This window comes from Canis lupus, chromosome 14 (assembly GCF_003254725.2).
Source record: "Canis lupus dingo isolate Sandy chromosome 14, ASM325472v2, whole genome shotgun sequence".
In the NCBI taxonomy this organism is placed as follows: domain Eukaryota; kingdom Metazoa; phylum Chordata; class Mammalia; order Carnivora; family Canidae; genus Canis; species Canis lupus.
Window position 1 is genome coordinate 38,021,928 of NC_064256.1, and position 15,296 is coordinate 38,037,223.

General features: G+C 33.4%; 1 protein-coding gene across 11 annotated transcripts in view; it reads left to right on the plus strand.

The window, feature by feature from the left end:
* The window catches only part of PALS2 (protein associated with LIN7 2, MAGUK p55 family member), a 106,793-nt gene that overhangs the window by 54,148 nt on the left and 37,349 nt on the right, over nucleotides 1-15,296 (plus strand). For 10 of the 11 annotated variants that reach the window (XM_025464398.3, XM_025464399.3, XM_035698291.2 and 7 more), the window contains exons 3-5: nucleotides 7,612-7,764; nucleotides 11,984-12,136; nucleotides 12,852-13,079. In XM_025464398.3, coding sequence (XP_025320183.3) covers nucleotides 7,612-7,764; nucleotides 11,984-12,136; nucleotides 12,852-13,079 — 534 coding nt within the window. Of the gene's footprint in view, nucleotides 1-5,763; nucleotides 5,808-7,611; nucleotides 7,765-11,983; nucleotides 12,137-12,851; nucleotides 13,080-15,296 lie in introns of all 11 variants that reach the window. The other variant, XM_049093719.1, reaches the window with a different exon arrangement.

Sequence of the window (15,296 nt, forward strand, 5' to 3'; positions counted from 1 at the left end):
TTCACAGATACTATGGTTTTTGTTTTTGTTTTTGTTTTTTAATTGAAGGATTGTGGCAACTCTGCATTGAGCAAATCTGTATCATTTTTACAGCAGCATTTGCTCACTTCATGTATTTGTGTCACGTTTTGGTAATTCTCACAGTATTTCTACTTTTTCATGATGATATTTGAATTGCTGCAATCTCATAATAAACCTTTTAGTGAGTGAGGAGGTTTTTTCTTAGAGAATGTGCAAACCCATGAGCAGGTTGGGGAGGAACAGAAGGTGAAGGAAAGAATCTTAGACTGTGCGCTAAGCACGAGCCTGACACCCAGGTGCCCCTAAGTGAGGAGTTGTTTCTTATGGGTGAGGAAAGACAGTGATTTTTTGAGATGGAATCTATTTTTGATGAAGATGCTATGAAGATTGTTGAAATGATAGCAACAGATTTGGAATGTTACATAAACTTAGTTGATAATGCAGTGGCAGGGTTTGAGAAGATTGACTCTAAATTTTGACAGAAGTTCTACTGCAGGGGAAAAGCTGTCAAACAGAATCTTCTGCTACAGAGAAATTTTTTATAAAAGAAAGAGCCCATTAATGCAGCCGACTTCATTGTCTTATTTTAAGAAATTGCCACAGCCACCCAGACCTTCAGCAACACCACTCTGATCAGTTAGCAGACATCAAAGTCAGGGTGCAACCCTCTTTCAGCAAAAAGATTATGACTTGTCAAAAGCTCTGATGGTGGTCAGCAGTTTTAGCAATAAGGTAATTTTTCATGTATATACAATGTTTTTCAGACAAAATGTTATTGCACACTTAATAGACTACCCTGTAGTGTAAACATAACTTTATATGTGCTGGAAAAGCAAGAAATTCATTTTCCTGACTTTATTGCAATACTCTTTTTGTTGCAATGTTCACTTTATTGTGGTGGTCTGGAACTGAACCTGCACTATCTTTGAGAAAGCCTATATCCTAAAAAGGAAGCTGTTCATTCATTGCTGGTAATAATGCAAATAGTACAACTACTTTAGAAGACACTTTGGCATTTTCTTACAATATTAACATAGTATTACCATACAATCCAGCAGTGGTACTCCTGATAGTTACCCAAAGGAACTGATGATTTATGTCCATACAGAAATCTACAAGTGAGTGTTTATAGCCTATTTATTCATAATTATTAAAATTTGGAAGCAAACCATGATGTTTTTTAATAGCATAGATAGTGTTATGCATTCATACAATGGAATATTATTCAGCAATAGAAAGAAATGAACTGTCAAGCTTCAAAACAACATGGAGGAAATGTAAATACATATTGCTAGATGAAAGAAACCAACTGGAGAAGGAATACACTATATGATTCCAATTACATTACATTCTGGGAAAAACAAAAGTTATAAAGACAGTATAAAAGAAAAGAATCAGTAGTTGCCAGGGTTTGGAGGAGTGCAAGGGAAGGATGAATAAGTGAAGCGTGGAGCATTTCTAGAGCCATGGGATTACTCTGTATGATACTGTAAAGGTGCATAGATTACTTTATGCATTTGTCAAAACCCATAGGAAGGTACAAGATTAAGAGTGGATCCTAATGTAAACTATAGTGTTTAGTTATTAACAGTGTATCAAATGGACTTAATAATTATAACAAATGTATCACACACTAATGCAGGATTTAAGTAAGAGAAACTGAAGTGAGGCAGATACGTGAAAATTTTCTGTACTTTCTGCTCAATTTTTCTATAAACTTAGAACTTTATTAAGTCCATAGTTTACATCAGTGTTCATACCTTGTGTTGTATATGTGTGTCTATGGGTTGTAACAAATGTATAATGACATGTAATGGGTTTGCCCAGTTTGGGTATTAGAGTAATATTGTCCCTATAGAGTGAGTTAAGAAATGCTTCCTCTTCTTCCTGGAAGAGATTGTAGTGAATTGGTATAATTTCTTCCTTAAATGTTTTGGTAGAATTTACCAGTAAGCCCATGTGAGCCTCATGCTTTCTGTCTGGAAAGATTATTACTGATTTAATTTCCTTAATGGATATAGGAGTGTTCAGTTTATCTATATCTCTTTTGTGAGTTTTGGTGGATCATATGTTTAAAGGAATTGTCCATTTCATATAGGTTATCAAATCTGTGGGCATAGAATTGTTCATAGTATTCTTTTGTTTTCCTTTAATGTCTGTAGCATCAGTTGTGATGCCTCTCCCCTTTCATTTCTGTTATTAGTAAGTCTCTTTTTTCTTAATCTAGCAAGAAGTTTTCATCTTTTCAAAGAACCAGCTTTTGGTTTCATTTTATTGATTTCCTGTTTTTACTTTTGTTGGTTTCTGCTTCAAATTGATTATTTGTTCTACTTACTCTGGATTTGATTTGCTCTTTTTTTTCTTAACTTTATAAGATGTGAGTTTAGATTGTTGATTTTAGGTCTTTTTTCTTTTTTAATTGTGCATTCAGTGCTGTAATTTCTCTTTAAACACTGCTTTTCCTGCATCCCACAAAATTGGGTAAGTTATATTTTCATTTGGTTCACATACTTTTAAATTTTTCTTAAGACTTCTTGACGCATATATTTTTAGAAATGTGTTGTTCTGGGGATGCCAGGGCAGCTCAGTTGGTTAAGCGACTGCCTTTGGCTCAGGTCATGATCTCAGGGTCCTGTGCTCAAGCCCTGCATTGTGTTGCCTGCTCAGTGGACAGTTGGCTTCTCCTTTTCCACTCTACTCCTCTCTCTCTCATAAATAAATAAAATCCTAAAAAAAAGAGAAAAAAGAAAAAAAGAAATGTGCTACTTTGTCTCAAAGTGTTTTGGGGTTTTCTGGCTATTTTTCTATTATTGAGTTTTTATTTGATTCCACTGTGGTCTGAGCGCATACTTAATATGATTTTTAATCTTATAAACTTTTTAAGTTGTGTTTTATGGCCCTCACTATGATCTGTCTTGTAAATGTTCCATGTGAGCTTCAGATGAATGTGTACTTTGCTCATTAGTGTGTTCCCACTGGGAAAAAAAGTGTGTAAGAGTATCTGTCTTCTACCATAGTCTCACCAACATGGGTGTTATCAGAATTTTTATCCTTGCCAATCTGATAAAAAGAGAAGAATATTGTACTATAATTTTAGTTTGTACTTCTTTTATCATGAATGTGGTTGTGTATCTTTTCATATGTTTAAGAGGTATTTGATTTCCTTTTTGTCTATTTCTTGTTTGCATTATTTGCCTATTTCTCTTAATGTGTTGATCTTTTTCTTACTGGTTTGTAGAAGTCCTTTATGTAGGGGTACTTGGGTGGCTCAGTTGGCTAAGCATCTGACTTCAGGTCAGATCATGATCTCCGGATCCTGGGGTGGAGCCCTGCATCAGACTCCCTGCACACCTGGGATTGTGCTTGTCCCTCTGCTCTCCTCCTGCTAGTGCTCTCTTTCTCCCTACATTGCTCTCTCTCATTATTAAAAGAAGTCCTTTATGTATAAAGAAATTAGCCTTTTATCTGTAATATGATTTGTATTTTAACCCTAGTTTGTCATTTATATTTTGACTTTGCTGATTTTTGATAAGAAATTTTAAATTTTGTGTCATTAATTTTATTGGGCCTTTTAAAATTTATAGCTTTCAGATTTTGCAACATTAGAAAGGTCTTTTCTACTCAGAAATCATAAAAAGTATTCCTTTATTTTTTCTAAATACTGTTACAGATAAGCTTAAAAGAAAAAGATCTTTTTCTTTTTTTAAAGATTTTATTTATTCATGAGAGACACACAGAGAGAGGCAGAGACATGGACAGAAGGAGAAGCAGGCTCCTCAACAGGAGCCCGATGCAGAACTTGATCCTCAGACCCAGGATCACACCCTGAGCAGAAGGCAGATGCTCAACCACTAAGCCACCCAGGAGCCCCAGGTCTTTCTCTTTTTAAAAAGTGTAACAGATTCCCATTTCTAGTTTTTGGCATCTCTGTGGTTCTTTGATTTCTACAGATATTTCTAAGAGTGGCTTAGCAATGTTATTTAGAAGCTCCCTGAGTATTTTGATATATAATTAAGAATTTGAACTTCTTTTATTAACTAGATTTCTGACAAGTTCTTTACTCATTAGAGAATTCAATTTTAATTTATACTTATTTCATCCATTTTTTGTTCAGAACAAATCTCATTCTTTTTGAAATAATGTATGGAGAAGCAAAATAAAAATTGACTTTTCTCTCTCATTTCTACTTTCTGCTCAAAATCTTATTTATTTTTTGACTCTTTGTGGGCTTTTCTTGATCTTTCTCATCCTTGAGTTTCTATAATAGAAGAGAATGACTCTAAACTCAGCAAAACATTTGTCACTTACTTAGCTTTTTCAAGAAATATTTAATGAGCAACTACCATATACTTAGCCATGTTCAAACATAGAAACAAAATTTATGATATTTTGGTCCTTGCTTTTAAGGGAAAAAGGCAAGGTTAGTACACATAGTGATAGTAGTATTAGATATAATAGATAATATTTGTCACTTTATAGCCCACAATTTCTGTTACTTATTTTTTTTTGCAAGCTTGGTTGGACTATGCCTAAAAGAAATACCTAGAAGTCCTGAAGGAAGTTCTTCTCTGCAGTTCATTTTTCTAAGGTGCAGTAGTAAATAGGTTTCTCAGAACTGGACATACAAGAAGGCTAGGCTACATCATATTTGTATCAGGTCCCAGTGTCCCAAGTTGTGGCAGGTGGAATATATTTTTATTAAGTTATGCTAGCTTTCTTTTTTGTTTTGTTTTTTTTGAAGTTATGCTAGCTTTCTAATAATGTCTTTTCTAAAGGGAAACAAGACCCATTTTATTCAAATAGCTTATAATTTATCTGTCCTAATCAATTTTCAGTGTTTTCTTTTTTCTTTCTTTCTTTCTTTTTTTTTTTTTTTTTTTTTTTTTTTTGTCAAATCAGTTAAATTCAAGTTGATGCTTGCCTCTTCAAAGCTACTAAATAAATGCTGGCTTTAAAGTGAATAGAAGTCCTAACTTTTTTCACAGGATCTTACACCTTAAAAATATGGACCTGCATTTGCTTTCTTGGAAAAATAAAGTTGATCTTGATAGAACCCAATTATATTTCAGAAGTTGGCTTTCTGTGTTAATATAATTACAGTGACAGTTTCACTAAAAAGCCTTTTTTCCTTTTTCTGAGAATTTCTTGTGTGGATTTTTTTTTTCTACTGTTGCACCAGTCTGTGCAGTCAATGTGAAGAAACCTTTGTGTATGTTTGTTTTTATAACATAATTTTGCCTTGCTGCTACTTCTTTCATATATTTCCATGTGTCCTCACCCAGTTTGAGAGCAATAAGATAGATGAACATAGAAACTAAAGGAGCTATATTAGAGTTCTCATCAGTGATCATTTCTGTTTCTTTATTACTTGTCCCAGTGTCTTGAATTGAATGGGTATATTATGTGATCATAGGATGTTATAGAAAATATATTGACATAGTACCTGAAAATTGTAAACCAAACATTGTGTTTTCTAGAGAAACAGGTAGTGTTTATAGCTCTTACTTGGAGCAAAGAGGTTGCAGATTGAAGGGATGGGTGGTATTCTGACCACAGGAGTATAAAATAACTGTGGGGATAGATGTAGTAGAACAGAATTAATAACACCTCTGGACTAGAGTAGCATGCTAAGAAACTGCAACTCAACTCGCAGTCAATGAGAACATATTTGACACAGTTAAATGAGTTAGAATAATGCATTATGTAGAAAATGGAATAATTAACCACAGTATGATGTTTCAGTGGCTGTCTGCATAGTGATGAAGTCAAATAAGAAGCTTTAGTAGGTAAGCATTCAAGCCTTGTTATTAGACTATCTGATTCTGCCACTTATCAGTATTATAGATTCAAGCAAATCACTTTTATTTTGCATTAGCATCTATGTAAGGTAAGGATAACAACACACCTACCTTTGCTTAATACACACAAATACACACTCACACTACACTGAGAATATAGTTCCTGACAGATACACACACACACACACACAAAAAAAAAAAAAACCTTAATAATTGTTAAGCTTCTTTACTTCCTTTCTTTCCTTAAACTTTCATATACTACTATAAGAGTAAAGGAGTATTGCAAGGTTATCAATGCTAAATTAGATTCTTGTTAACAGCGAATATTTTTATTAAAGCAATAAACAATTCTAGTTTGTTTTGTAAGTGTTAATAGCTAATTATGTCCATTATTTTAGGTTTTCTTACCCATGGTGATTTATGTTGAGTTTCCCATTCATCCTATCCTTAATAGGCTTATATTGAACTTTCAGAAAATTACAGGTTTACCCATTTTATTCTTTGTGGTGTTATCTAATCTTAATTTTTTCTTACCTAATTTTTTTCTTATCTAAATGTAATAGAAACTCCTTCCTCTAAAATACATTTGGTCTTTTGACACTTTTCTTTGTTTAATAACAGTTAAAATTTCTTCTGCCATTTCATATGACTTAAAATTTTTTCTCCTGAGGTGTTTTTTAAAAATGTTGCTTATGTATGTAGCCCCTTCTTCCAGTTAAATATTTATTTCATTCTTGTGAATCACCTCAAAAAAATACACTTAAATGAAAAATCTCATTTTTAAAATCAGACCCTATATTTGTCTTTGAAGGATCCATTCATAATGGCTGAAGTATTATAGGTACAGATAAAGTTTAATTGATACTGTTACCACTTGAAACTTGGATTTTTCCTGAGTACTTACTGAAATCGATCTTAAGATATTAAATACAAGATTTGTCATCTTACATGGTTTCATTTATACATTAAATCTTAACAGTTACGCTTTGCCTGCCTTCAAAATCAGATGCAACCATTTATCAGAAAAAACATCACTTAAAAAGAGGGAGACTACTTAGTGTTCAGTTTCAGTTTGAATTTAAAACTCTGTTTTACTCCCACTATTAAAGGCTAATTAGGGTTACTTGTTTCCTGTGACAGTGTGATTCATGGTCCATTTGCCATGGAAAAGATTGTGAGTTTTTTTTTTTTTTTTTTTTTAAGTGGCTTAAGATAAAGAGACATGATTTCCTAATGAAATCAAACAGTCTTTCAAGGTCCAGTTCAAGAACTGACTTCCCTGAATTGACTTATTTATTTTGCTGATATCAAAATTGGAAAATGGTAGCTTCAGGATTCTGGTACCCCCAAAATGATTTTTATTATTTTTTAATGGCAGTCCATATAATGATTACATTCCTATTTTTTTTATTTTTATTATGCATAATCACTTATTTTCTGCCTCTAGAGTTTGAGCCTAGACTAGAAAGCCATTAGGAAATTCTATTGGGTAGGAAATGTGTTTTTTCAATTGTCATCTGGCTTACTAGTTTTTTCATCATTTAGTTATTAAAGCAAGTTTTCCATGACTTTTAGAATAGGAATAAAAGCCAAGATTTATTATATTGCTTGATAACATTTACTATAAAATGTATGTTGCCTCTGACTAGAATATTAAATTTGGTTTAAATGAATCAAACCTTTAGGTAGTATCTTTTAGAGTGTTCTTTATGAGAAAGAAATCAAGAAGAAAATCATGGTCTGGAGCAAAACAATATGTGTTATAACTTCAATTATACTGTTATCTTTTCAGGCTCATGAGAGGCTAGAAGATTCAAAACTAGAAGCTGTCAGTGATAATAACTTAGAATTAGTCAATGAAATTCTTGAAGATATCACTCCTTTAATAAATGTGGATGAAAATGTGGCAGAACTGGTTGGCATACTCAAAGAGCCTCACTTCCAGGTAAATTTTGCTATTACTCTTATTCCCAAGTCCCCTGTATTCTTTTAGTAGATGGGTTCCAGCTTAAGGTGATTTATTTAAGATTATTTAGAGCCAAATTTTATAAATATGTAAATTCCAACAGATATTTTAATGACCTGAGGATATAAAAACAGACACACAGCTAATATACACTACATAAATGTATAGCAGAAATACTTTAGAATGGATTTTCCATTGTGTAATTAAAACCAGCCTTGATTCAGCAACAGACCACATACTAGAGACCTTTTTCTTATAGTGATAATGGATTTTCCTTCCTCACCACCACTGTTTCGCAGCCTTTCTTATTAGAGTTATTTCAGTATTGCTTCTGAGACTGAGATGCAATCAGTGACCTTGGAACAAAAGAGAACTGTGTAAGGATAGAACTAATCCATAACACATTCTCCATAGGTGCTAAAAAAAATACATGCAATTTAAGCATTGGTCTGTAGCAGTGAAGAGTAAATCTGTTTAACAAAGAAGAGTCAGTTTCAGAAGAGAAAGTGGAGGGGAGGGAGGAGAGATTTCTTATAAATGTATAATTAAGTGTCGTATTGGGACAGTATTAGAAAATAGACCAATGGAAGAGAAAAAAAACCCAGAAATATATCCACATGTATACCACAACTTGATTTATGACAGAGATACTGCATTTTAAGGGAGAAGGAATAGACTGTTCCATAAGTAGTGCTGGGATAAAAGAATAAAGTGTCATCTGCTTTCCATTGCAAATCTTAGCATTGAAAATCAAATGGCAACACCCCCTTTGCTTTTTCTCAAGGGCTTTCTATGACTCTTCAGCAATGTGGCTGCAAAATACAAAAGTTTATATGAGTTGGTTGCTCTATAAATCAGTATCTCAAAGTACAAAAAAAATGGACACATTTCAGAGACATCCTATATGCTTGTGCCAGTTGATGAAGGTCTTATAAGGCACAGAAAGCTATTTGGACTTTATTCTGAGGACAGTGAGAGTAGGAGGGGAGAACCATAAGAGGGGAGAGTAGGAGATATTAAGGAGAAGGCAGAAAGATAGTTGAGGAATAAGGCAAGAAACTGTGATGGCAGTATCAAGAGTGGAAAATGTGGGAATTTTTAGGTTTTAAGCCATAAAATCAACAGGACTTGGTGATTGATTACATGTGATAGTTACAGAAGAGAGATGTGGGAAGTTGATAAGGATAGTATTTCTGACAAATAATTGATGGCACTTGCTGAGATAAGGAACACTCTACAAGAAACTGACATGTTAAGGTAACTGGCAGTGTTGTTTGTGATACCTCCGAAGCATATGGTAGAGCTTTCATACACGCTACATATCTTTAATAAATATATAAAATTTAATAAGTTTATCAATTTATATAAAGTTTAATAAATATAATTAGAAAATACAGGCAAGCAAAAATTTAAAAATTAAGACATTGCATTCTTTATAAGTTCTTTTTTTTTTTTTTTTTTTTTTAAGATTTTTAATTTATTTATTCATGAGAGAGAGAGAGGCAGAGACACAGGCAGAGGGAGAAGCAGGCTCCATGCAGGGAGCCCGATGTGGGACTCAATCCTGGGTCTCCAGGATCATGCCCTGGACCGAAGGCAGGCACTACCACTGAGCCACCAGGGCTGCCCAAGACATTGGATTCTTATTACCCATGTCAGTACTGTACTATTCTAGTGCATATTCCTCTATGCTTTTTCTGTGCATAAATGTGCATATTTTTTTCATTACTGATTGAGATCCTCTTATACAAGTTATTTTGTAACTTACCCTTTTTTTTTTTTCAGTTATTGATTTCCACTTTTTCATTTCAGTGGATCTCCATATCATGTAATACACATTATATTCAAACATCTCCATTTGACACCAAAATACTCTGTATAGTTTTGTACTTAAGGGTTTGTGCTTATGGGTTTCCAACTTAGATCCCTGTCTTTTCTCCCTTAATTATAATGTTGACCTATAAAAAATGACTGCCCTGCAGAACCTCCCACTCCCTGAATGAATCTGGTTGTCTCTTTACTGTGTTGTTTAGTTATCCCTTCTATTTCCTATAAACAGAAGTTCTTTCTAAAAAGTTGATGATTCAGGGTCCCTGGGTGGCTCAGTTTGTTAAGCGTCTGCCGTCAGCACAGGTCATGATCCAGTGTCATGGGATCAAGCCCCACATTGGGTTCCCTGCTCAGTAGAGTCAGTCTGCTTCTCCTCCATTCATCTCTCCTCTCACTCATACTTTCTCTCTTTCCCTCTCTCAAATAAATAAAATCTTGAAAAAGTAAAAGATTGGTGATTCAAGTTAATTATTTGAAACTGGAATGCATCAATAGTGATGTAATACAACATGAATTAAACTACATCAGAAGATGTGTGACACCTGGTTAACCCACATTACTGATGCTGAGATTGGTGTCTTAATTAAGGGCAAAGACAGTCTAATCCTTCCTTTGAAATACTTTTCACTAGAGCATAATCTACTGTATTATTATCCTAGCATTATACAAAGTTATTTCCTGTTCAGCCATTTATCTACTTATGAACACAAATTAATCTTTGCCTGAATTAATATTTTCATTAGAGTCTTCAAAATGACATTTTTCAGATTCTCTCATTCTATATTTTGTAGCTGCTGTTCTTATATAAAGTAGAGCTTCTCCTCATCAACTGAGCTATTTCGCCAACCCATGATGTATTTCATACTGAAAAGTCAGGGAAATGCCTGATCCTTCCCTTTACCAGTTTTCAAAGTATTGTTTTAAAATAGCACTCTTGAATGGTAACAGATGAGTTTTTCAGTCCTTCTGTTTTTTAAATATCATTTTGCAGTTATTGATTTTTCATAAATTCAGTATGTTTCGATCTTTACTATCCTTACTCTTTGATTTTCAAGTTATCATGACTGGCTAGTTGTAGACAGATTTTAGTCTGAATCTGAAGCTCATGAGAGTTTTAGAAGTTATCAGTGTTGAAGTACTGGTTCAAGTCACAGAGTAGATAATATTGCCTAAGAAGGCATAGGATGAAAACTAAGCAGCCCAGGTTAGAGAATTGAGCAATTTCTAGCATTTATGGAAATAATCTTTAAAAAATCCTTGTGATTTTTTTTCTTTTTGGAATTTTCTTTAGTCTCTTAAAATATATTTTCATGAAATGACTAGAAATTATCAATTCATATCCTGATTGCTTCTGTTCTGAATTTGCTGATATTTATTTTCTCCCTTCTTTTTATTTTGATTTGTTTTTGAGCTTGGGTTCCATCTACTCAAAAAATTTAACTCTGCTTTATATTGAGTATACACAATTACAGTATAAACAAAAAACTAAAATAAATATATTAAAAAATTGTAAGAAATTCCTAGGAAGCTATATCAAAGTCATTCATGATGATAGCATATACATAGTAAACGTAGGAGGTAAAATTATATTCAGGACCATTCATAGCTCATTAATGTTTTTCCCTTAAAATATATGTTCTATAGACTAAAGCCTTTATCAGTAATATAAAATCTTTCATCACTGATATAAGATGTTGATACTTATCCATTTTCTATTGGTTATCTATTTATTAGACATTTTATATGTGTAAAAATACATGGTATTGCTAACAACAATTTTAGAGTAAAAATTAGGGTCTGTACCATTTGAATTTTTTAAAAGATTTTATTTATTTTATTTGAGAGAGAGGACAGAGGGAGCAGCAGAGGGAAAGGGAGAAATAGGGTGCTCAATCTCAGGACCCTGAGGTCATGCCTGAGTTAAAGGCAGATGGTTAACTAACTGAGCCACCCAGAAGCCCCTGTACCATTTGAATTTGTATGATACCTAATAAATAGGGCTTGATGATAAATATTGAATGATGATAATGTTGATGACAATGTCAGCAGTGAATTCCAGTGCCTTGAGTGCACCACACTTGGAAATCTAGGTTCAGTTTCCACTGAACATGTCACTTGTTTTAAAAAGTCACAAAACTCTTATCAGTCTCTTCAAATCCTTTGAAACAAGGAATACAATATTGTTTATGTTGATTAAACTATATATATTCATATTTAAAAGGTTCTGTTGCATTTGATTTAACTCATATTTTAGAATTTAATGTGTGCTTTGGAAGGTTTTAGTACTCTAGTAGGATAATGAACTGTTAGTTTTAATAACTTTTTCCATCAGTAATTAATAACCACAGGCTGTTCTGAATCCTTATAGTCACTCTTGGAGGCCCATGATATTGTGGCATCAAAATGTTACGATTCACCTCCATCAAGCCCAGAAATGAATAATTCTTCTATCAATAATCAGTTATTACCAGTAGATGCCATTCGTATTCTTGGTATTCACAAAAGAGCTGGGGAGCCATTGGTGAGTAGATAAATTTGTGCCTTTTAAAATCTGAAATCTGACTTTTTTGCCTCAATTACTACCCCCCCTTTTTTTTCCAAAATTTGTATTATTATTATTATGAAAACATCAATTCATGTATATTTGTTTTACCAGTGTTTTTTGGCTTGTATATAAATACACAACTGATGCTCTCTTAAATAGCATACAAAACTAAACCAAAATAAAAAGTTAAATTGAAATAGAGGCCAGAAGTTTGCTGATGGGCAGCAAAAATTACAAGAGATAATTATTCCATTTCTTTCTATATCCTTTGAAGAAATGAACTCAAGTTGCTTGCTAATGATGGTATCAAAACACAGAAGAAAGTTATTAAAAATTGAAGGCATGGGTAGGACTCCATAAGTAGTGAAATTTACTATTCCCTGCTAAAATTATATTTCTGAGTCCTGACTATAAGAAAAAAGGAGAAGTTTGAAACAAGGCCATCAATGCTTAGATACTTACTCTTCTCCTTTGAACTTTTTATCCTGTGGAATATAATTTCCATAGGGTGGTATATGTCATTTCAGTTGCCTGTGGTTTAATGAGATTAAAATATTGAGACAGGAGAGAATAGGGGGAAAGTAGGAACAATTTACTTACCTACTTTTAGAATTTTCTTATTCATGAATATTTAAGATTTCTTCCTAATAATCTAAAACCAGTGATAATTCTGGGTTTTTCTTTCCTTTAGGGTATAACATTTAGGGTCGAAAATAATGATCTGGTAATTGCCCGAATCCTTCATGGAGGAATGATAGATCGACAAGGTCTGCTTCATGTGGGAGATATCATTAAAGAAGTCAATGGTCATGAGGTTGGAAACAATCCAAAGGAATTACAAGAATTACTGAAAAATATTAGTGGAAGTGTCACCCTAAAAATTTTACCAAGCTATAGAGATACCATAACCCCTCAACAGGTCAGTAATAAAATTCTTGGTAATATTAAGAATATTTTCATTTCTTTAATCACTCTGTTGGATATAACCACCACTACTCTTTTGCTAAAGAAAAGAGGAAAAAAAACTATGATTTAAGTGTTCTGAATTGCCTTATTTTGTCATGGGTGAATTTTTAAATTTTTAAATGATTAGCACTCTCTTATAAAGAAAGGAATAACCAAATGTCTTTGTGAACACTATGAACCCTAGCATTGCAGTAACCTATGGCTAGGTATCTGAAGAATCATAAGGTCTTTTAGTCATTAATCTAGCAAACATTTTTGGCACCTCTTATGTTTTAGACATTGTATTAGTTCCTATGAGAGAATAAGAATATAGCTCCAGTTACCTCTTGCTTAGTGTTCATGTGATGGCTGAATGGAGAATGAGGCCAGAAAGGGAGGATGGGTATATAGATTGAGAAAAATCTTGAATACCTGAATTGTACACATTTGATCTGATTTTTATAACTAATTTTTAGGTAAAGTAGATTATTGAACAGGGGAATGTTGTAATGACAGCAATCATCTAGTTTCAGCATGTTGAGTGAATTCCAAAAGAAGAGAAGTGATATCCTGTAACCAGGAAGCAGAATTTTGGAGGTGTGCGGTGATTTCTGAGAGACAACTCTAAAGGTTAACTATTTGGGTTCAAATACCAATGCTACCTCTTACTAGCTTAGCCTGTCTGTGCTTCATTGTTTTATATATATAGTTAGGGATAATATTTCTTTTCTCAAAAGATATTATGAGGATTAAATGACTTAATTCATGTAAAGCTCTCATAATGCCTGGTGCATAGCGCTCAAAAAGTAGCTGTTCTTGTGATGTGGTGATGAGGTGGTGGTATAATAGAATTATAAAGAAAGAAACGTAAAAAAGTAATTGCAGAGAAAGATTTGGCAATCATGATGGGAGTGTTGGAACTGAGGAGAGGATTTAAAGGCCTACATATTGTAGAAATAGGAAATGTCTATCAATATTTTAGATTGATGCCTTTAATTATTCAACTTCATTCCGTAAATGTATTGTTGCATGAGTAAGTGAAATTATAAGTTTTTACATATGATACTGCCAACGATCTTCTTTCAGTATGAGAACTTAAAAGTAGTTTTTATATGTTCATATAATTCTTTGAAATAACGTATGTTGAGTACCTGTTTCACGTTGTTCTTCGAAGGATAGAATATATACTTTCCGTAAGCTTTTATTTTAATCACCTTGTGCTCAATATGACAAGTGAACTCCTTCATCCCCACCACCTATTTCGCTCATCTTCCTACCTACCTCCCCTCTGGTAACCATCAGTTTGTTCTCTATAATTGAGCCTGTTTCTTGGTTGCTCTCGCTCTCGCTCTTGTTCTCTCTCTCTCTTTTTCCCTTTGCTTATTTGTTTTGTTTCTTAAATTCCACAGGAGTGAAATCATACAGCATTTATCTTTCTCTGACTGACTTATTTCACATAGGATGATACTCACTAGCTCTATCTCATGCCATTGCAAATGGCAAGATTTCATTCTTTTTATGAGTGAATAATACTCCATAATACATACACACACACACACCACTTCTTTATCCATTCATCAACTGATGGACATTTAGGCTGGTTCCATATCTTGGCTATTGTGAATAATGCTGCTGTAATAATATAGAGGTGCTTGTATCTTTGAATTAGTGTTTTTGTACTTTGGGTAAATACAGTTCAATTGCTGTATCATAGGGTAGTTCTATTTTAACTTTTTGAGGAACCTCCATACTGTTTTCCACAGTGGCTGCACCAATTTTCATTCCCACCAGCAGTGCAAGAGGATGCCTTTTTTTTCCATATCCTCATCAACTTGTTTCTTGTGTTTTTGATTTTAGCTGTTTTGACAAGTGTGAGGTACTATCCCATTGTAATTTTGATTTGCATTTCCCTGATAAGTGATGTTGAGAATCTTATCATGTTTCTGTTGGCCATCTGTATGTTTTCTTTGGAGAAATGTCTGTTCATTTTTTCAATTGGATTATTTGATTTTGGGGTGCAGAGTTTTATAAATTAAGTATTTTTGGATACTAACTCTTTATTGATATGCCATATGCAGATACCTTCTCCCATTCTGTAGGTTGCCTTTTAGTTGTGTTGATGGTTTCCTTTGCTGTATAGAAGCTTTTCATTTTGATAGAGCCCCAATAGTTTAGTTTTGCTTTTGTTTCC